The sequence below is a fragment of the Podarcis liolepis genome, assembly GCF_965112155.1.
Source record: "Podarcis liolepis genome assembly, chromosome: 1".
Lineage (NCBI taxonomy): Eukaryota > Metazoa > Chordata > Lepidosauria > Squamata > Lacertidae > Podarcis > Podarcis liolepis.
The window spans coordinates 114242740-114266501 of NC_139554.1; the positions used below are offsets into that span (position 1 = coordinate 114242740).

The 23762-nt window shown below is 42.2% G+C and overlaps 1 protein-coding gene and 1 long non-coding RNA gene across 10 annotated transcripts in view; one reads left to right on the top strand and one right to left on the bottom strand.

Annotated features, from left to right (window-relative positions):
- PDE11A (phosphodiesterase 11A) overlaps positions 1-23762 on the top strand; it is a 160253-nt gene that overhangs the window by 13270 nt on the left and 123221 nt on the right. For 4 of the 9 annotated variants that reach the window (XR_014524301.1, XM_083496151.1, XM_083496153.1 and 1 more), the window contains exon 2: positions 20176-20334. Coding sequence is in view for 8 of the 9 variants with exons in the window: in XM_083496151.1 (XP_083352277.1) it covers positions 20176-20334 (159 nt within the window). In the remaining variant the exon portion in view is untranslated. Of the gene's footprint in view, positions 1-17092; positions 17375-18136; positions 18157-19031; positions 19095-19136; positions 19157-19419; positions 19441-20175; positions 20335-23762 lie in introns of those variants that run through there. The other 5 variants (XM_083496156.1, XM_083496159.1, XM_083496155.1 and 2 more) reach the window with 5 other exon arrangements.
- LOC310704350 lies at positions 17839-19025 on the bottom strand. The gene is made up of 2 exons (XR_014524728.1): positions 18743-19025; positions 17839-17921 (listed from the first exon to the last, which is right to left on the bottom strand). It is a non-coding gene; the product is annotated as an uncharacterized lncRNA (long non-coding RNA).

The following is a 23762-nucleotide window of genomic DNA, read 5'->3' on the forward strand; positions in this document are numbered from 1 at the left end:
GTAATAGGCACTCCTTGCCACCAAGGCCACCTGGGCCTTAAGTGACAATGTTAGCTCAGTATAGTGGCAGTCCAAGATGGTGTCAACAAGCTACAGGTGCAAGATCCCATTCCTCACATAACAATCCCTCTGCAAGCAGAAAACTAGCATATCTGAGAGCCAAGGGACCTTTCTTAATAATGGGCTCGTTTTGGACCTGAACCAAAATGGCTGCCCCAGTTTGCCACCACTGCCTAAAGGTGACAAATTAGCCTTCAGTTTTGTGTTATTTCTGGAAGGATGTTGGGGGTCTTGGTGCTTTGTCCATTGGGTGGGAGTGCTTACCAGAGCGACACCGGCGGCTTTTAGCCACTCTTCATTTGTAAACTTTGGTGGGCTGTTGTTGTTTTTTATCTTGGACATTTAATTACATTTCAAAGTGACCTGCCCGATTCACAGTTGTGTCAATCTGGAATGGGATCTTGACAAAGGGTGAAGTCAATGGGTGTTTCAATCCACTGTGGATTAAACTTTTAAAAAGATGTTGCCTGTGAGTTGAGTGGTTTCTGGAGCTTCTGTTTCTCTTCCTGCACCCCTTTCTACCTTTAAAGCTAAATCAGTGGTGTTTTGGAGTTCATACAACTATGACTTTTAATTTTAAACGAAGGAAAGTGTGAGGGTGGGGAGAGGAAAGGAAGAGCCCGCCATCATTGCCGCTCACACAGGCAGTGGCTTAAAATCATTTATTTATTTATTTATTTATTTAATGCTGCTTCTCTGACATGTGCCTCCCACCCACACTTGATGAACCAGTTCTTCCCACACTCCAACCAAAATGGTGCAACTGTTCTGGAGCCTTTGAAACTGCACTCTGCTTGGGAATAAACCCCAAACTCGGCTAAACAAACCCAGTCATAGCTCATTTTTTACTTGTATGGAATTTTTTTAAAAAATAAGTGGGGGTAATGTTAAAATGGCAGCCCCTCCACCTCCAGCCCATAGTGGTGCAGGTTACTTAATTATTTTGGGAGTCTACTGTCTCATTCTGCTGCATGTGAACCAGGGCAAAGTTTTTGCCTAGGGCTGGAGTGAAGTTGACAGTGTGCTGTCAAATTCCCGCTCCTAATTTGCCCTTTTAATTGGGTGCTCCTTGATTATGAGACCAACAGCATTAAAGGAAGTCATGGACAGATGGGAAATGTATTTTATCGTACAGGGTTAATGATTCGTTATTAGCAGGCTAAGTACTGGGCTTCTTCCAGTATGAAAGAGCTGTTAAAAGCAGGTCCTGGGAGGCAAGGGCAGCGTACGAGAAAGATGTGAAGATGCGTTTTATCCAGCAGCTCTTAATAAGCAGATAACAGCTGACAGCGCTGGATCAATTCCAGCACTGTCCAGTTGCTCTCCAAGCACAGAGTGGCAGGTATTTTGGAGACCAGACATCACAGACACATTGGCGAATGTGAAAAACAAACGAGCAGTATTGATTTAAAAACTATTTAAACACAGGGTTCATTGCAGTAGATATATTTATAGAGAAAGAAATGTGGTGGTGGTGATATATGTCTGCTCAGAAGTATGTCTCATGGTGTAACTCCCATGTAAGTGTATATTGGACTGCAAATTTAATTATATATAGGCAACCCCCCGTTTATGCTCGTTCGATATGTGCACGACTGTGGCTATGTGCATTGCACCAATCTGGAAGTGACCCAGAAAAGTCATAATAACGTCTTGCAGGCTTTTTCAATGGGTTTCAATTATACGCAATTTCACCGATGCGCTTGGTACCTCAGAAGGTAAACGGGGGGATGCCTGTAATAAAAATTTTCATTCCTCAATACAAATTGCATTATTATTTAGTATAATTTATATATTCTTGTGTGAATTCTCCAGGTACGCATGCATTCAAAGCTGATGGTTTCTTTTCTGTTTCCCCCCCTCATTACAGTGGTACGTCGGGTTACAAACACTTAGGGTTAAAAACACTTTGGGTTACAAACTCCGCTAACCCGGAAGTAGTACCTCAGGTTAAGAACTTTGACCCAGGATAATAACAGAAATCACGCGCCGGCAGCAGGAGGCCCCATTAGCTAAAGTGGTACCTCAGGTTAAGAACGGTTTCAGGTTAAGAACGGACCTCTGGAAGGAATTAAGTTCGTAACCCGAGGTACCACTGTATAAGTAAACAAGGGTTTCATTTGTTTCTCTTTCAGGTCATGTGACTTCTAATTTACTGCCTTAAACAAATATGCCTACCCCATCTCATGACTTAATTTAACAGTTGAGATTGGTACAAAGTTCATGTGGCAGAGAGCAGTCTAGAACCAGGGGCATAAGAGGAGGCTGGAGAGGAGGGAGACCAAGAGGCAGAGATGCTGGAGAAGAAGCCAGGCTGTCTTCCTCTCCTGCTGCGACCAGCTCCCCTCACAACTAGACTCTCAGAACCCAAAGAGGTATGAAGAGGGAGGAGCAAAGACAGGCAAGACAACGGAGCCTCAGATTGCTTGGGAAGGACCTGGGGGGGGGGGAGACTTAGGTAGCTGTTGGAAGGCAGGGACCTTCAGCCCCTCCCAACTGCCTTCCCAACTGGGAAGAGTTGCTGTGCTCTCTTGGCCTGGCCTCTTAACGCTTTATTCAAAGAAACAAGACAGCTTAACTTCACTGACACCATGTATGTTAATTGCTGACTTGCTCCTGGCCCTTTAAAAACCAACCAACCTGAAATTAATGGCTCATTCCCTCCCTCCCCTTGTAGCCTCTGGCCCTTGCCCTCAAATATACAATTCCAGGAGTGCCGTACAAGTATTAGAGTAATTGATGCTCACCTTAAAGGGAAAGAATACCAACACACGGTGGAAGCCATAATGTCTCTAGTTCCTTGCCTCCTATATTTAGAAGGTAAAGGTAAAGGGACCCCTGACAATTAAGTTTAGTCGCGAACGACTCTGGGATTGCGGTGCTCATCTCGTTTTACAGGCCAAGGGAGCCGGCATTTGTCCGCTTCTGCAGACAGTTTTTCCGGGTCATGTGGCCAGCATGACTAAACCGCTTCTGGCAAAACCAGAGCAGCGCATGGAAATGCCGTTTACCTTCCCGCTGGAGTGGTACCTATTTATCTACTTGCACTTTTGATGTGCTTTCGTACTGCCAGGTTGGCAGGAGCTGGGACCGAACAACGGGAGCTCAGCCCATTGCGGGGATTCGAACTGATGACCTCTCGATTGGCAAGCCCAAGTGGCACAGTGGTTTAACCCACAGGGCCACCCGCACCCCACCCTATATTTAGAAGCTACTGTACTACAATTTCCTCCCAAACCTAGGAATATAAGAAGATGCTTAATACAGAGTCAGACCGAACTCAGTACTGCCTGCCCAGACTGGCAGTGGTTCTCTGAGATTTCAGACCAGAGTCTCTCCCAGTCCTGTGTTGGGGATGCTGAATGTAGAACATGAGACATTCTGCATGCAAAGCAGATGCTTTGCGACTGAATTTCAGCCTTTTCTCTTTTGTTGCACTCTCAGCTAGAATGCACCTTAACTAGAAGGAGGGAGGGAACAGCAGCTTGTAGCCAGGTTTTAAATTGGCAGATGTTAGCATTTGGCACCTGAACTTCATGTATTGGGAAATCAATGTCCAGTTCTATGCACACTTACTAGGGAGTAAATCCCTTTTAAGTAAGTGGAACTTAGCTCTGCAGTCAGAATATTTAAAATGCAAGTTTTCATTAAATATGAAATAAGTTTCATATGCTTCAGCTATCCCAGTTTACCAATACAATCTGAAATTCTGGAGGAAAGCACTGTCGTTGCATGTTGTCAACCAGGAGTCTCTTTAACCCATACCTAGAGATGCTGTGGATTGAACCCAATACCTTTTGAATTGAAGGTATGAGCTACTGCCTTATCGCCTGGTCACACCATTGCTAAAAATACATAGCATATCTGCAAATGGAAGCTGATAGTGTGAGTTTCTAGATTCACTGTTATTCTTCAAGATTTTGTTTTCTACCCATGGCATCAAGAATGTTACATCTCCCAAGTGGAGGATGCATTTTAATGCTTGCGTATGAACCCTAAAGCCCATTCAGTTCACAGACCGGCATTTCATAGGCTGGCAAGACTCATTTTGAACTGCTGGTAATATATTCTAGGTCAGTCAAGTCGTTAGTCAAAAGAACAAGCACTCCTGTGGCTTTTTAAAACAAATTGCAAAGCAAGCGAACACAACAAGCGAAGTACTGTAGAGCCTTCCACTATATATGCTGCAATGTGTGTGGGGAGGAGTTGTTGTTGAAAGGCAAGTGGTCAGTGGCCTGGCCCTACTTCCGTCTGTAAAATATGGGTGTGTATGAAATCAATACCCTTCAACAGAGAAGGTGAGAGCATGTTGTCAGCCTCTGTGGCATTATAACTTCTGTTCGTCCGCCATTTTAGGGTGCTTTCCAATGGGCAGCTTGTGCAACCAACCCAAATTATTACCCTTCTACTTTAGGTTTCAAGTGGAATTGCAAATTGGCTTTCTACACTACCAGGGGACTTGACCTTTTTGTATGGCTGTGTACAGGTTACTATTTTCTCTGGCTCCACTACACTTCCATTACTGGTGTTTGAAACCATCTACCCATGGCATTAGCCACAACCTATATCTATCCTGCAGTTCCCCAAGAAATGCTGCTGTCTGTTCCGCCCAAACCAGCTTGCATCTGGTTTGAAAGTGTAAGGCACATTCACCTGTAGTTGAGCTGAGAGGTGTACATATGAGATAGCTGTTGCACATGCCCAGATAACTTCATGAACATGTGTTGGCGAGGTTGCAGGTGTGGCGAAACCAAACAGATAATGTACACTGGGCCAAAACATCCCTGTCCTTTCCCTGGTGTGTACAGCAATGTGCAAATGTGAGTTGAAACATAGCGGAGAGAAGCAATCTTGCTGTGCTTTAAGCTGCTAATGTTTGTTCTGTGCCTTAGTTTTTCCACACTATTGGGTGTGACTTAGCCATTTGATTAAGAAAAGGACAATTTGCGTGGCAAGACCCATCCCCCCTTGTGAAATGAAGACACAGGACGCGTTATATAATGTTAATGGGCGTAAAAGGCCACAACTTTATTGATTACAGGAGTTGAGAGGTATTGGCCTTAGGCATTGGTTCCTATCAACTACCCGGCATGGAGACTGGCGAGGGTTAACCACTAGCCGGGGGAGTCCTGTTGAAGTACGCCAACTAGGATCCCACGGGTGTCACCGCTTGGGGGCGTGCCTTAGGCCCACACCTCCATAGGCTTAGGACAGGGCAGTGCCCCCCGGAGTCCTTTACCGGACTACCCTCCGCTTTTGGGGAAGGTGATGGCGCTTCCTTCCCCCCCTTCATTTGCATAACAATTACCCCTGCCAATGCCTAACTGCCAATACCGGGAAAGTTGTGACGTTTGCTACGAGGTAGGCAAAAAACCCAAATGGCCAGAAATTTGCCAAGTGGAAAATTTCCTACCAGGCCCCTTGCGGCGACCAACCATAGTCCATAGCAAGGTCAGGGCTAACTAAACCTAAGGGAGGGCGGGATGGGAAACCAAGCAGCTGGAACGGGGAAAAGAAGAGGGACCTCAGGCGCGCCAGCCTTAAATATGTAAGGCCACGCCTCCCCGGCCCGCCGATTGGCCGACCGGGTCAATGACGCGCCCGAGGATTCCCCTGCTCTCGCAGGGGCTGTGAAACAGCCCCCGCGTGCGTGGGAAGGGATGGGCCCGCAACCCCACCTCCTCCCCAGGTCGGAAGTGGCTTTGCCAGACTAGCTTTCTATATATATATATATATATATATATATATATATATATATATATGCAGGTTTTGGTGTCTTCGGGTGTCTTCCCGTGTAAGAGTTTATATATATATGCTTTCGTAGATTTTCACGGGTACAGGAATGCAGGTTTTGGTGTCTTCGGGTGTCTTCCCGTGTAAGAGTTGGGGTGTCTAGGCGACGTTTCGACGAGGTCTCACTCGTCATCTTCAGGCTGGTGCTTTCGGCTTCTTGTTACTGGAACAGAGCAGGATCTCAGTGTTTGAGTTCCTATAAATACTGTTGAGGGGGTGTGGTGTATAGCCTCCAACGTTCTGGGCAGAGAGGAAGTTCCCAGGTTAGTGTGCCTTTTCTTCTTTTGTTCCTTAATTACTTGAGGGATATCTTGAGTGATTCCTTGAGTGATATTCTGAGTACCACTTAGGTGGGTCATTAAGTGTGGATTAGTTGCTAAAGCTTTCGTGTTTTGACCTCTTGAGTTTGTGAAGAGTTTTTCTGAGAAGATGGCTGTACTGCACTTAGTTGTGCTCTGGCTTGGCTTCGTGTATAGGGGCGAGCTGTGGTTTTGTGCCCTGTGCCAGCCAGATCTGTGTAGGGATTGCAGGGGGGTGCAGCATCCGGAGGTGCCACTATGGTTTGGCTACTGGATGGTGTCTGTAATTTATCTGTGGAGAGGGTCTGGGTTTGGGTCTGGTGTGGTTGATTGGTGATGGCGTTCTGTGTGCCTCTGGTTCTGGTGTCGGTTTTTGTGGGGAGGGCTAATTTCCAGATGTCTGGCAGGCGGGACGTGTCGTCACGCTTGTTCATGTTGTGAGGGTGTTTCTCTATCTCGATGGCTTCCATGATTATTCTCTTGTGGTGATGTTCCATGTTAAAGAGCAATTTGGAATCTGCAAAATTAATTTCGTGTCCTGTTTCTTTCATGTGTTGGAAAAGAGAGGAAGTTTTTTCTTCTTTTTTGACGGCATTCTTGTGTTCTGCGATACGTGATATACAAACAGATAGAAGGAGCACCTATGGGATCACCCCTCTCACCGGTCATCGCAAATTTGTACATGGAACACTTTGAAACCAATGCTTTAGACAAGTCAGAACACAAACCCAAACTTTGGCTCAGATATGTTGACGACACCTTTGTAATTTGGCCACACGGGAAAGAAAAACTAGATAGCTTCCTCACACATCTCAACAGCCTACACCCCAAAATACAATTCACTATGGAAATAGAAGCCAACAACCAACTTCCCTTCCTTGACGTCCTAATCTACAAAAAACCTGATGGCTCCCTAGGACACACTATCTACCGGAAAAAAACACACACCAACCGCTACTTACATGCACAATCACACCACCACCCTGCACAAATAAACTCCGTAGCCAAGACTCTCATCTCCAGAACCAAACGCCTGGCTGACAAAGACCACTTGACAACTGAGTTACAGAATCTCTCAAATGTGTTAATCGCCAATGGATACCAGCAAAACAGGGTTACGAAGCTAATCCAAAAAGAAACACCCCCCAAAAACCAAGACACAGAAGAAAACAATGGCATGGCCCTCCTTCCTTATATCAAGGGCACTACAGATAAAATTAGCAAAATCCTCCATAAACACAATATCAAAACAGCCTTTTGCACCAACCAAAAAATAGCCAATATCCTCAGAAACCCCAAAGATAAAATCCAGTTGGAAAACCAAGGGGTCTATGAAATACCCTGCAAAGTCTGCCCAGCCACGTACATTGGACAAACAAACAGACGAATAAATGCACGTATCGCAGAACACAAGAATGCCGTCAAAAAAGAAGAAAAAACTTCCTCTCTTTTCCAACACATGAAAGAAACAGGACACGAAATTAATTTTGCAGATTCCAAATTGCTCTTTAACATGGAACATCACCACAAGAGAATAATCATGGAAGCCATCGAGATAGAGAAACACCCTCACAACATGAACAAGCGTGACGACACGTCCCGCCTGCCAGACATCTGGAAATTAGCCCTCCCCACAAAAACCGACACCAGAACCAGAGGCACACAGAACGCCATCACCAATCAACCACACCAGACCCAAACCCAGACCCTCTCCACAGATAAATTACAGACACCATCCAGTAGCCAAACCATAGTGGCACCTCCGGATGCTGCACCCCCCTGCAATCCCTACACAGATCTGGCTGGCACAGGGCACAAAACCACAGCTCGCCCCTATACACGAAGCCAAGCCAGAGCACAACTAAGTGCAGTACAGCCATCTTCTCAGAAAAACTCTTCACAAACTCAAGAGGTCAAAACACGAAAGCTTTAGCAACTAATCCACACTTAATGACCCACCTAAGTGGTACTCAGAATATCACTCAAGGAATCACTCAAGATATCCCTCAAGTAATTAAGGAACAAAAGAAGAAAAGGCACACTAACCTGGGAACTTCCTCTCTGCCCAGAACGTTGGAGGCTATACACCACACCCCCTCAACAGTATTTATAGGAACTCAAACACTGAGATCCTGCTCTGTTCCAGTAACAAGAAGCCGAAAGCACCAGCCTGAAGATGACGAGTGAGACCTCGTCGAAACGTCGCCTAGACACCCCAACTCTTACACGGGAAGACACCCGAAGACACCAAAACCTGCGCATATATATATATATATATATATATATATATATATATATATATAAATTAAGAAACCCGGACCGATTATAAAAAAACCAGTTATTTAAGTTTTTCTAAAGTCTTTATTTAAGCACTATTTCCAAATTAATTTCAAGATTTATAAAGGTGTTTTTAAAGGTAAAAAATGTATTAGAGCAAATTGCAAGAAGCTAAAATAGCAATTGGAAGGACAGTAGGGAAATAGTGCTTTAGCACTCTTTCACTTTATTTTAATTAAACAGTAGCAAAAAAAGGGGGGGGGATTTCAGTGACTGGTTGTTGTTGTTTTTTAAAGAAATCCACAATGTTAAAAAACGCAATGGTGCCCACAGAAAAAGTAATAGTGAAAGGGTGGGGATAGTTTTACCTGCTAGTATCTCACTGCATATGTTATACTGCAATTTAAAGAAGACAACAATTTGTGTTGCAGTAATGTATATTGGTATATGCACCTTTATATTGATTAATGCATTTTTCTCATTTTGCAGACTTTGTTTCCACTCCACCCTCAATAATTTAAAAATCTATATAGACACCCAGCTCTGCAGTCTGGAAGTATTCTTCCATTCACATGGCACAGGCTGACTGTGCACTTGCCCTTTCTTGTTGCTTGTCTTTATGAAGGTCTTTGCTTTGATATATAGACTGCTTAGGTCCCTATTTCTTCCTTCAGTGGTACAATATTAAACAGCAGCAGGATCTCACTTATCTGTGTTTGTGAAGTTAGCTTTATACGCTGCTAGTTTAACTTCTCATCCCCATCACTGGACCCAGAAGAATCACCTTCTGGTTCTGAAGATGGGAGCTAGGAGTAAGGGTCTCTGCAGGGCCTACCCACCCATGAGGCAAGGTGAGGTGACTGCCTCAGGTGGCAGGATCCATAGGGACAGCGGATGTGGCCTCCAATGACTGCATCACCTCATCAGCCCTCTCCTAATGCCATCTCTGCAATGGCCTTTCGTCAGTTAACAAGGACTCCTGGTCTCCTTCCACTCTTGTTCCCGATATAGATCTTTACTCCCCTCCTCTTCCCTGGATGGATGCTATTTTATGGTTCGCCTCAGGTGCCAAAAAGTTTTGGGCTGGCCCTGGGTCCCTTTTTCTGGAAACTTGACTAGACCAACCCACCATTCCCATTGTTTAATATTGGATGAGGAGTCCATTTTTGTATCTAGTGTCGGTGCTGCAGTCTCTCACTCCGGAACGCCAAAATTTTCACATTTCCTTAATGGATGCCTTGGGTTGTTTCCCAGCATATGTCACTGGTTTCCATACGGAGATAGATAGAAAATAGTAAACGGTGGTAAATACAGTGGATTCAGCAAAGGATTGAGTTGAGAGGAGAAATAATGTAGGGAAGCATTTATGTGTGTTATATGCCAATATATGGTTTGGATGAAAATACTGTGGAAGTAACTCTGAGTATATAAATATAACAACCACCCCCAAATAAATACATTTTTGTTACATTTTCTTTTCTTTATAGCAATAGCACGAAAATAAATATAAACAGTGAAACATAACCATACAAAAGAACACAGGATCACCTTATACTTAAAACATAAAAAACAGCATCACATATAAAGCATATTAATATGTGTATCCCTGGAAAACCACATTTTGAGTCCAATACCCAGAAGCCAAATAGGAGATGTTTGGCTATTGCTCATTGTTGAAATATATCACACCATATATGCCCACGTGATTGATGAGGAAGTTAACCAGAATCACCTGCAGTTGTTCCAGAGGCAGTGTTATTTCTACAGTCAAACCCGGGTCCCGAATGCCTCCGTTACCATACATTTCAGCTCCCGAACGCCAAAAACCAAGAAGTAAGTGTTCTGGTTTTCGAACGTTTTTCGGAAGCTGAATGTCCGACGTGGCTTCTGCTTGAGTGCAGGAAGCTCCTGCAGCCAATCGGAAGCCACGCCTCGGTTGTCGAACATTTTGGAAGCCAAACAGGCTTCTGGAACGGATTAAGTTCGACAACCGAGGTTTGTCTGTACTTGCTTTAACTGAACTTGTGAGCTTCTCAGCTAGAGCTATTCTCCATACCCTCTGATAAGAAAGATCTCTGAAGTTATGCAAGCCAAAAAGTGCTTTGAACTGAATCTGTAATTGACACTCTCAAAGCTGTATGAGTGAAAAGCTGTTCCATCATTGAAACTGACTATAGTTTTGTGCTTTATGCTGAAAGACATAGAATGTAAACACAATGATGTAGATAAAGTGCACAGCATTCCACACAGAAATCATGTTTCTTCAGATGATAGTGGTTCAGAGATAAGGTGCAAGCCTCAGGGGTAATCTCCTCCAATTCCTTAACCTCCCAGCTCTCACATATTCCCCCTAAGCCCTTCTGTTGCTTGCTGTAATCGAAAGTTTTCAGGGATGCCCAAATTGGTTGATGGGTAGCTCTAACCATCAGTGCCCCAAACCATGCTTGTTTCAGTTATTACAAAACCCCATACTGGTTTCAAATTATAACCTGGAGGCAATTCAGAGCAAGTTAGGAGAAAAGCACAGATTAGAGAGCTCACGTTATTAGTTCCTGAAGAAACACCAAAGTTTTCTGTAGAAGTTCATGTGGGTCAACAGCTCCTACATCATCCAAGGGTGAACTTAAGAGCTATGTACTTTGAAAGGAAGGCAGAAGAGTAGCCAGGCTGGGGTGCTCAGGTTAGCAGCTCTTGAAGAGACCCCCAGAGGTCTAAGAGAAATTTGTTGCTTTGTTGTTTTGCCCTTTGCAACCCTTCTTTTGTAGGTTTTGTAGTTTAAACCACTTTCAGGTGGTATATACGTAAATGTACTATACAGTATATATAGGAGTCTGGTTAGTGATGTATGGAAGTGAGAGCTGGACCATAAAGAAGGCTGATCGCCGAAGAATTGATGCTTTTGAATTATGGTGCTGGAGGAGACTCTTGAGAGTCCCATGGACTGCAAGAAGATCAAACCTATCCATTCTTAAGGAAAACTTTGGCCACCTCATGAGAAGAGAAGACTGCCTGGAAAAGACCCTGATGTTGGGAAAGATGGAAGGCACAAGGAGAAGGGGACGACAGAGGACGAGATGGTTGGACAGTGTTCTTGAAGCTACCAGCATGAGTTTGACCAAATTGCGGGAGGCAGTGGAAGACAGGAGTGTCTGGCGTGCTCTGGTCCATGGGGTCACGAAGAGTCAGACATGACTAAACGACTAAACAACAACAACAACAAGGAGTCTGGTGTGATGTAATGGTTAGAAGATCGGACTAGGACCTGGGAGACCAGGATTCAAATCTTCACTTGGCCGTGAAGCTCACCGGGTGACCTTTAGCTAGTCACCATCCCTCGGCTTAACCTACCTACCCAGGATTCTTGTGAGTGTGATAGGAAATGGAGCTCCTTGGAGAAAAGGTGGGATGTAAATGCAAAACTAAATGAATAAACAAATATATCTTGGTTAGTACCCTGATTCAGATGTCACAATAAACCGAAGAAGGAGAATAATGTAATCTGCACAGGTAAGCGAAGGAGTGAAAAACAAACCCGTGGCACATTCCTAGTCTCAGAGCTAAGTCAGTATATGTTGGTTGTGCAACATTTCAAAAATTCTTACCATTCCTTAGTCTAACCTACTTCACAGGGTTGTTGAGAGAATAAAAAGGGAGGGCATACACACCACCCCAAACTCTTTGCAGGCAAGGCCAAACTTGGCCCTCCAGATGTTTTGGGGCTACAATTCCCATCATCCCTGACCACTGGTCCTGTTAGCTAGGGATGATGGGAGTTATAGGCCAAAAACATCTGGAGGGCCAAGTTTGGCCATGCCTGCTTTAGAGAAAGAGCAGGATAAAAGTTAAAGAAAATAAATAAATAATGAGTTTCCTCTGACTTCCACACCCTAATAGGTGACCTGGTCTCAGCTTAAATCTTTCACAAGCACCACTTAATATGGAAATTTCCCCTTTTTGTCTTATTTCAATAAATTAATTTCACATTTAATCATTTTACATTGTCTTACCATACATTATTATTTTTTTGTGTCTTGCTTTCCATACATGAAGGCAGTGCTGGTTTGATTGGCTGCATTTTTCATTCAAATAGGAACACAAATTAGAATGCCTGTCTTTCACATCAGTTGGAAGTACTTAGTACAGTCTAGATAAATTAGCTTAAGTGCAGCAATAATTCGGGAAATTAAAGGCCAAAAATGTTACAGGTCTTAAGTAGCAATCTCATTACAAACATGGGAAATGAATAAAGGCTGCAAAGTTGCTCTTAGAATGATTTTGCCATAATTTTAAATGTTGCTTAGTTTTTATATCCTGTGACAAATGGGCACTTCTCTTTTCTTCTTTACAGTTGTGATATTACTAGGCATATTTTCCATAAAACACCAATGTTATATAATTGTGCCGTAACTGAAGTTTAAATCTTGCATACATTTTCATCAAGAAAAGTTAACCCAGTAGACATTTCCCTACCTAAATCAAATCTCTTAACATATTAAAAATGGATCCATAGAGGGTCCAAGAAATTACAGGCCAGTTGGCTTAACTGGGGAAACAGTTGGACTACATGATTAAAGACAGAACCACCAAAAATAGATCAAAGGAAGGAAAGGTTAGTTGCATGAGTTGCCTTCCACTTGTGCAGTACTTGATGCAATCCAATGAGCCCTCTGAGAGTGCCTTTTCTTATCAACACCTCTCCCCAAATTATGGAGCTGATATTGCTCTTTCTTCACAACTTGCTGTTGGATCATTCAAAAGAGGTACCTTAGAGTAGAGGTTTGCAGAAATCGTGTCCTCATCACGGAGGGTATGTGTTGTGGTGAAATAATCAAGATTGACCTCACCGTTTGTGTGGGTGGGATCATTTGGATAGCCACAACAACCCGATTGGGTCCCTCAGTTGCTGGGGCAATTCTGGCCAATGGGGTTGAGAGAATTTGCAGCCGGGGGACCTATTTATACCGCTACACGTTTCGTTGAGCTTCCTCTTAGTGCCTCGTGCATTGGATCACCCGCCTACCCTACCTATATTTAGGGTCTAATAATAATAATAATAATAATAATAATAATAATAATAATCAATAATTTATTATTTATACGCCGTCCATCTGGCTGGGCTTCCCCAGCCACTCTGGGCGGCTTCCAAAAAAATAGTAAAATACTGTAATGCATCTATGTATTGCTGTGACCCTGCTTTGCCGTCGTGGGTCATCTGTTTTGGGGGCAGGGATCCGGTAGGAATTTTCCCATTTGGCTCATGCCACTTGGGTTTCACTTGCCGCGTAGCAAATCATCACAACTTTGTAAGGTTTGGCGGTTAGGCGTTGGTTCGAGGTGTGGTGGAGGGGAGGTTGCCACACCTGCCCCTCCCAATGTGCGATAGGGTATTCCATTAAAGGAATCCAGGTGCTCACCATGCTTTTGTCCAATCCCCTTCCAGGGGTTAGGGCAGGGGTCAGCAAACTTTTTCAGCCGTGGGCTGGTCCACCGTCCCTCAGACCATATGGTGGGCTGAACTATATTTTGGAGAGAGAAAAAATGAACAAATTCCTGTGCCCCACAAATAACCCAGAGATGCATTTTAAATAAAGGACACATTCTACTCATGTTAAAATATGCTGATTCCCAGACTGTCCGCGGGCCGGATTGAGCAGGCGATTGGACCGCACCCAGCCCACGGGCCTTAGGTTGCCTTCCCCTGGGTTAGGGCCACACCAGAGCACCTGGGAGCATTTTGGGGTGAGGGTACGTCTGTGGTAGGACCAATGTTCCCCCAGTATGTTTACCCTTACTGACTTCTGCCGGTGTCCAGTTGTCAGTGCTGCTCTGCTGGAGGTGTAGGTGCAGCTAGTTGAACCAGTGCCTAAGCAAACCACTCACATTCTGTAATCAATAAAGTTGTGGCCAAAATTATGCCAATAACCTTAAACTAATATTGGTGTCAACTGTGTCTTTCTTTGGGAGGTCTTGGGGGTCTTCACACGCAAGATAGTAGACTGTTATATTCCTTAATGTGTACAGTAACTCGGATATAAATTTGAATGTTTATATGCGGATCATCCCAGAGTATGGTTCATGGGAGGAACTGGCTCCACTTCTAGAGCCAGGACTTCAAGTGTGCATCTGGCTCTTGCTCCCATTTTGCGCTAGTGGACCTTGGGGTTCTAGTTAAAAACAAAGTGGACTCCACATGCCCACGCTGCCCATGCTTGCCCTAGAGATAGAGAGTTTGGAGTTTTGTAAGTGATATCACTCTCTACTTCTGGATATACCATGCCTTCTCTCATCATCTACCAAATACAGTAAATTCTTTGGTTTCTGCTCCTCCCTGCGGACTCACAGCTTTTATGATTGCTTGTAGACATGGATCAATAATTTAGAAAGCCCTAATAATCATAGCACGTCTTTCCTTTTTGCAATTAGCTGCTGTGTGCATTTTGGTTCTTCTGTAACAAAGAGCATGACATAATCAACTTTTTAGTACCACTGCTGAAATTGACTTCCAGTCAGTAATTCAAATGCAATAAAGGAACAGCTGTGAATGTAATGGCTTGATAAAATGCTCTTCTGCTTTATATTTAGGATATTTCTTTTCACACAACCATATGACACCTACTCTGGGCTAATTGCATTGTAATCCACTTCATTACCTGGGTTATGAAGGCAGAAGATGAGCTATTTTGTAAGCATTATTTTACCTAGTACTGAACACTCTTTATGTGTTGGGATCATTTGTACCAGCAGAGATTTGTTTGAGAGTACTGCGTATATTGGAGGAAGTTTTCAGCACCATCCTGAGTAGCATTATTAAAAACCATTTATCTTAGGCTTTTGGTTTGTTTGTTTTTTTAAGATCAAGCATAAGTAACTTAAGGGAGAACTTGTCTGTGAACACAATATAGCCTTTGTAGAAACAACTAACATTAAGTATCCTCCTGAGGCACAAATAAGATCTAATATATAAGAACTTCCAATATAATTATAAGTGTGTGTGTGTGAGAGAGAGAGGGAGAGGGAGAAGGAGGGAGGAACCACACCAAATCACCTCAAACTGAGAATCACAATCTGGAAATGTTAATCCAAACTTGTAATAAAGGCATTGCCTTTAAGAGAAACAATAAAATATGTGAAGTTGAGATTTAAATGACCCAATATACATATATGAATGGCGCCCTTTATTGACTAGAAGCATAGCGGTGTAATCCTATATATGTCTACTCAGAAGTACTTCATACTGAGTTCATTGGGACTTACACCCAGGTAAAAATGTATAGAGTTACAGTCGAACATTGCTTTGCTCTATAAATACCCAAAAAGTTAACTTGTGCATTATGGGTGCCTCCAACCGTAAGAATTTTACGAGAGTGATTCAGTCGCCTGTCAGAACTTTCAGTTTCCACATTGAAAGTGAATTAAAATTCTTTGTCACCCTAGTAAAAGAACTCCATTAAAAAAACAAAAACTGAACTTTTTGCTGTTTAAGATGGGGGAGCACATTAATAAGTCTGGGATGAAGATATGACTAATGGAATGATGTGTAAACACCATGCAAGCAAATTAAGATGATTACTTATTGTCGTATAACTTGGGGATCTTTCCAGCTATGTGATTCTGATTCTATGAAATATTTTTAAATGCATGTTTGATAGCTATAGTATAAATACTCGTTAGTACCATTTGTTCGATTTGGAGGCAGGCTCCTAAATCTTCCTAGTTGTACCTGAGTGAGCAGAATAGTGAGAAACATCTGCTAGCCAGGAGAAATTATAGGGATCAGTAGACAAAGTGGAAGTCCAAATTACATGATTATCTTGAATCAAGACCCTTGATACTGATGGCTGGTTTCATTGGATCTCTTTTCAAAAAAAGTGGCAGAATAGTTTTGAATTGTAGAGTTGGAAGGGAATATTCATACTTTTCCACTTTTACTTTATATGAACACATGCCTTAATAAAATATATTTCTGTGTGGACTGGTAGATGAACATTTTTTAAAAGACACGGTTATGTATACCAGTAATTTGAGGTGTGTGCCTGTGGGATACTGAAAGAACAAGTAACTGAGAATCAAAGAATTATGTTTGGAAGGGAACCTGAGGGCCACCTAGTCCAATCCTCTGCAGTGCTGGACTTTCAACTAAAACATCCCTGACAGATGACCATCCAATCTCTGCTTAAAAACATCCCATGAAGGAGAGTCCCCCACCTTCTGAGGGAGACCGCTTCTACTGTCAAATAGCTTATCAGAAAGTTCTTCCTGACGTTTAGTTGGAATCTCCTTTCTTGTAGCTTGAATCCATTGGTTTGAGTACTACCCTCTGGAGAAGGAGAAAACAAGCTTGCTCCATCTTCCATGTGACTGTCAGGAGCTCAGCCTACACTCAAGTACGACCCTGGCAGAGACACATGCCCAACTGGCATGTTCTCTCCCTCCTGGTCAATCGTTCAGGAGCTTCAAAAGCTTTCTTCAGCCTGAACGTCACAGCGACCGATGCCAACAGACATCGGCACACTTAGGGATCCCCAGAGTCTGCGCAGTTTGCGTGACAGACCTCAGCAACTCCGCATTTTGGCTAATCTACTTTATTTACATATAAACACACACAGAGCATGCATCATGGCTCCCTCTCTATCATCAGACAGCAAAGAGAAAAAGAACAAAGGACAATAGTCCCACTTTACAGAACACAGTAACACAAACATTCTGTCTTCGTCACTTCCCACTATGTGGAGTCAAAACATATACCGTCATGTGAAAGACAACAATCCCATGACTGCAATCATGGAACAGGAATTCTAACAGTGACACCCCTTTAGATAGACCTCCTCTTATCCAGGCTAAACTTATTTGAATGTGTACTCCCTGGTGTAGTTCATTGTATTTTCACATGTTATCTTCTGTGGAAAATAGAAGTGCACATTATCCATCCAGAATTATGTTGGCAGGTATGTTTCCAGGAGATTGCCGTGACACTATTTTGCTTAATTTTTTACTATTAATATTCTACAATATTGTGTTGCATTTTCCACTCCCTTAAAAACACTTTTTTTTACCATAAGAAAGGAGGCAAGACAACTGGCATAGCTATGTAATTACACTATTGGTAGATGTATTCTTCTTGAAAGAAAGAAAAATAATAATATCGTGAGAGAGAAATTATGTAATTTATGAAGAAGCTGTATGTGTTTTACAACTTACATATATAAAAGGGTGTATATATGCTGAGACTTAGAAATATTTCTTTAAGGGTTCCTCTTTTTTATTAAAAGGACTGTTCGAAGTACATTTAAAAGTTAATTTCAAAGGGGAAATGTTTGCTTTAAAAAAATGGTAGTTTATAAAACAAGACAACCAGATACAAGACAGCCTTGGCAAAAGTGATATAACAGGAATACACAAAGAGAAAAGATTCTGGGGGAAAGTATGCATTTATTCTCTTCGTTTAGGTGGCAGAAGTGAAGCCAAGGTCCTTTGGGACCTTCTTTATATCTCCTGTAAAGAAAAGTTTTGATTAGGTAACATAGTTCTTTTATCTTCCATAAGTAAACCTCTACCAGTGTGAGGAATCCAATTAGAGACTACTGTAGAGACATAAATTGATCCAGTCAAGAGAGAAATATTGAATGCCTTGAATTTTTTGAAGTATGAAATGGACTGGAGGCAAATAGTCAAGGATGTAGGAATGTTCTAGATTTAGATGAAGTGAGCAAAATACCAAGGGACCTGCGTAAGAAAATATTTTGATACTCTGCTGTGCTTTTTTTTGTTGTTATTAAAAAAATCCATATCTGTTTTGACAATAACCATACAACAAATTGGATTTCTGGGATTTACATTTTCTTGAGACCCTTAAACCTTTGATTTAGGTGATGCTGTGTGGTTTTGTTTAGATATAATGCTTGTGTTGTTGCACAATTTATAATCAACACAAGATATCCATGATAAAATTCTAGCATACATGTGTGGATCTTTCAGGGGCTTAAGCTCCATCTTGCTGTAGTAGTAGTAGTAGTAGTAATAATAATAATAATAATAATAATAAACTTTTATTTACCGTATTTTTCGCTCTATAACACGCACCCGACCATAACACGCACATAGTTTTTAGAGGAGGAAAATCCGTAGGCATGCCACCTGTAGGCATTCCCTCCATAAAACGCACAGACATTTCCCCTTACTTTCTAGGAGGAAAAAAGTGAGTGTTATGGTGCAAAAAATATGGTATATCCCACCCTCCCCAGCCGAAGTCATGCTCAGGGCAGCTAACATCAGATACATAACACTGGTATAAAATCAAACAATAATTAAATTACCTCCTAAAAACATGTCAAAATCAAATTAAAGTCTAATTAGATGACTTTCCACAGGGAAAGGGTTGGGAACAGTAAGCGTTCATCGGCCCAACTGTTTACATTGATCTTATATGGGCCTGTGAGAATGCTGGGAAGCCTCTTTCATATTAGTTTTTATACAAAAAGGAAAGGGGAGTCAGACTGAACCCCGACCAAAGGCCTGGTGGAACAACTCTGTCTTTGCAGGCCCTGCGGAAACATGTCAAATCCCGCAGGGCCCTAGTCTCTTGTGACAGAGCGTTCCGCCAAGGTTGAAAAGGCCCTGGCCCTGGTCGAAGCCAGCCTAATCTCTCTGAGGCCCGTGATCTCCAAGGTGTTATTATTTGCAGACCATAAAGTCCTCTGTGGGGTGTACCAGGAGAGGCGGTCCCGTAGGTATGAGGGTCCTAGGTCATATAGGGGTTAAAACCAGCACCTTAAACCTGATCCTGTACTCCACCGGGAGCCAGTGCAGCTGGTATAGCACTGGATGAATGTGATCCTGCGGCGAAGACCCCGTAAGGAGTCTCGCCGTGGCATTTTGCACCCACTGGAGTTTCTGGGTCAATTTCAAGGGCAGCCCCACGTAGAGCGAGTTACAGTAATCAAGCCTGGAGGTGACCGTTGCTTGGATCACAGTGGCAAGATCAGGGCGAGAGATAATAGGCTGGGATGGTTGTGTAAGAATAGTTCAATTATTGCTCTCTACTATGTATTTGAAAAAAATTGTTGGAACTCACATCTAGCAAAACCCAGAGATAGCACCCAGGGTGCACATATGATGTAGGAGTGGTTTGACATTAATGATGGCACCAGTGCTGATAAATGCCTCACAGAGCAGAGATGTGCGCTGCCACTTCCAGCTCTTGTGAGGTTGACGACGGGCAGTTAGCTTATGGGCTCAAAGTGCAGAGAAGGCACTTCTGAAACACTTAGATCCTAAGAATTAACTGATGTGACCTTTGACTCACTTCTTAGGCAATGCAAGATTCAAGTAAAATTGAACAGGTGGATTTTTTGATCAGTTGCAACTAATGTGTATATTTTAAAAAGTGCTATTTCAAGTCTCCTAGTGGATTTATAGGCATTCTATCTGAATAATCCAAACCGGAGGGAAATATACTTAACCCTAAGAAGCAAAGAAAAAACCAGGAACACGCGGGGGGGAGGGAAATAACATTTGTATAAGTACAATATACAGAAATGCAATACGTGACTATGTTTATGATCGTTACCTCATGCACTACGAAAGCATGCTCAAAGTTAAGGTTTAGCAAAGGCCAGATAGATGGAAGCAATCACTATCAAGTTTGGTGAGTTCAACTTGTGAAATGTTTGAGCACTGCAATAGATTGAATGCAGAAAAGCATTCTGTTGTAAGTCCCAATTATAACCTTTTCTTTCTGTTTGGGTAGGATCGCCGCTTTAATGACGAGATTGACAAACTAACTGGATACAAGACCAAGTCATTGCTTTGCATGCCCATAAGAAACAGTGAGGGTGAAATTCTTGGCGTTGCCCAAGCGATAAATAAAACACCTGGAGGCGCTCCTTTCACCGATGATGATGAAAAAGTAAGATATTTTTTCCTTTATGCTTGGCAGTATGGATAACATCTTACATAGCTGTTTTCTCAGATGTGTATTAAGGTTTGCATCTTGATTCCCATAAAGCAAATGCATCATTCTATTTGTAATCAAGTATTTATTTATTTTTTTTTGTATTGTTCAGATGACATGCCTTTATTCCACATATCTTTAAGAATCAGTACATTTATTAAGTAATCTGTCTCCCTCTGCTCTGCATTATGTAAAACTCTTGGTGAAGTTGTTATTCCATATTTTGAGATAAAGCTCACAATACAATTATCACTAAAACCACAGTGACTTCTTCGGCATTTCCTTCTTATACGAGACAATATATTCAACCATTTATTTGATGTATTTGCTATATTGTCATCACTGGAAAGCTCTCGACTGGTGGCTATCATTTTGCAAAACTTCTAGGCTGCCCAGTTTTTGTTTTTGTTTTGTTTTTATGATGACCTTTTTCTCTTCAGGGACAACTTTAGCCTCATCACTGCCTAAGGTGAGTCACAAATGTCATTGTATTGAGTGGCTGGCTCAGGGAGGTGCCGTTTCCCCCATTTTCATCTGCAGGCAGAGTATTTTCTCACCAATCTGTATGCAACACAGAACACACGGTAACTAGAGGTGCTCATTTCCCAAGCAACTTAATGTGGTGAATTCATAACCATATAGGCGACATCTGCCTAAACGCAAAGGAGAATTTCACATTTTCTGGAAATGCGCCGGATTTATGTTTGTCCCTATGGGTGTTGGTAAAACTCTTGCCATGTTGATGGATGCTAAGTATGCCTACTTTGATAAGTGGTCATTTGTATTCAGCTTCAGCTATGCTACTGAAGTGATCAGACTGAATTAATTGAAATCATTAACAACATGCATGTCTTTTTTCACTACTCTTTTGGTTAAATATTCCCTACCCATTACACTTGACTGCATCCAAAACAAGAGGCAGCAGTAGGCTCAACACCAGTCTGGATTTTAAAAATCCTGCTTTGAAATGTAATATCGTCTGGTACAAGGGCTCAGGCACCAGATGTTTGGCTTCAATTTCAACTGTGTGTAAAGTTATCTTATTTTGGCCATTGCTATAATCTCTAAATTTCAAAAGGTAAGTACAATTACAGGGGGAAATGAAGTTTAATGGTTTGTTGTTGATTTATGGTCAAGTACAACTTGTTTCTTCTAATCCATTTACACTTTTAACTGGCAAAATCTATTTTCTAAATTCTCAGTATATTTCCATTTCTTTCAGCAGAGCCAGAATGCATCTAATTTTGTGTGTTGATATGTATACTTGAATTAGTTAATAAACGTCAGTTAACACACTGCCTGCTCATTAAATTAGCTATCTCTACTTGCCTATTAATAGCTATACACAGCAATCTGTAATCGCACATAAGAAAAATCTCTGCAGTTGGTATTTATGACTAAAGCAGTCTCCTAGCAGACTCCCTTTGCTTGTAGTGTGTGGGTGTAAGGGGGAAGAAATCAGCCTTCATTCTTGTGTCAACAGTGCGGGGTGTGCAAGAAAGGTGGTGGGAAGCTAATATCTAGAGAATGAGATTATAAAGAGGAGAGAATAAAAGTGATGGATGGAAAATTCAGAGAAAGAATCAAGGTGGAAATGGGTGGTAGGTAAAGGAGAAGAACGGAAGAATAATCGGGAGTCTGTAATGAGACAAGAGAGAGGACAGTACATAAGTGTAAGATGCTGAAGGGGATAAAAAGACAAATAGGATTCAATTTAAAGAAAGAAAAAGGAAGGGGGAGGAATAAGAATGTTGAAACGACGTGCACAAGAAAGTATGTGCTTCTACTAAAACCAGGAGAAGAAAAAGGAGGAGGAGGAGAGAGGGAGAATGGGAGAAATAAGGTGAGCCATAGGAAAATATGGCTGCCCATGAGAGGAAAGCCTTAAAAAATAATAACAACACACATAAAAGGGAAATCAAACATTGTTAGCATTATTGAAGGAATTTATGAAAGGAAACAATGTTATAGAGAAACGTAGCTTTATACATGTGCCGCGCATGTGAAAGAAATTAAAACCCACTGTAGGTGCAGCTGTGTTCTCCCAGGTGAGCGTTCCCAAGATGTAACTTCTCTGCTGACAAAGTTTGTAGTGTTGAGGGAAGTGCTAAATGCTGCCCTCACTGGTATCTGTTAAGGAGTAGAAGCCCATTCCCCCATTGAAATTCTTACACCGATTATCACATGATCAGGTGAGTGAGTGAAAGTTCAGGCAGCCAGCAGGCAGCTAGTTGCCAGCTTCCAAAAAAGGAGCAGATGACTTAAAAATGCAATCCTAGAGGCACTTCAGTAGTTTAACACCGTAGTATTGTTGCTGGGTGGGTATATTTTTCCTTCATGAATGCATTAATTAGTAAGCCTTTCCCAGATGCAGAGTTTGCAGAATATATACTCATGCTCATGGAGATTGAACAAGTTTCCAGATATTATTGTTCAGTTTCCTGACAGTAGAGGATTCCTTGCACCTTGGAATAAAAGCATGTAAACTAAAAACGCAGCAAACAACAGACACATACTTTTAACTTTGTGCATTTAGTCAGAGCAATGAAGGGAGAGCTAAATAGCATGATTAAATAAGGCGAGGGGGCCAGCATATTGATTCATCTGCAAATTAAATTATTGTTTTTAATTAGAAGTACACAGTGGCAATATGTATGTACTTAGGTCTTAAAAGAAATGCCTTAATAACAAATAAAATATTTAGCAGCGTGCCGTTGTTCAAGTCCATGCATATAATCACATTAGCGGTGCTTATAAACCGGTAAATTGCCTGTATTTCACAGGTCCAGGTTTTCTGTGTCTCCATTTTTGTGTGTAATCTAGGGCTTCATCCTATGTACATAAGTCCCAGTGAACTCAGATTAATATGTAGAAGATTTGATTGCATGACAACCATGCTAAATTACAGCATTAATTACGATTGCAAAAGTCACACATAGTGAATGGTTTTCCAGTGTGTGGCTAATTTATTTTACTTTTTTTTTAACCCAGAGAGTTTGAGGGGGGGGTGCAGTCCAAGGAGATTAATACAGCACAGAAATTGCAGAGTTGAATCCAGCATCCTTTTTCTCACAGTGGCCAACCAGATGCCAGTGAGAAGGTCCATGCAGAGCGTAAACTTGCCACAGGCCTTGGAGTGATAAGCAAGGCCCCCCTCTCCCCGCCCAGGACCACCTGCTTTTTTGTTTGAGTTTGTAGCGTTATTCTAACAAGACTTCCAATCCAGGCCTCAGACAAGCTCTGTGGTAAATCCACAAGCAGGACCCAAGTACAAGAGCACTCTGCTTCCCATGTTTTCCATCAATTTGTATTCAGAAGCATTACTGCTTTTGACCGTGGAGGCAGCGCATAGCCATCATGGCTAGTAGCCACTGATAGCCTTA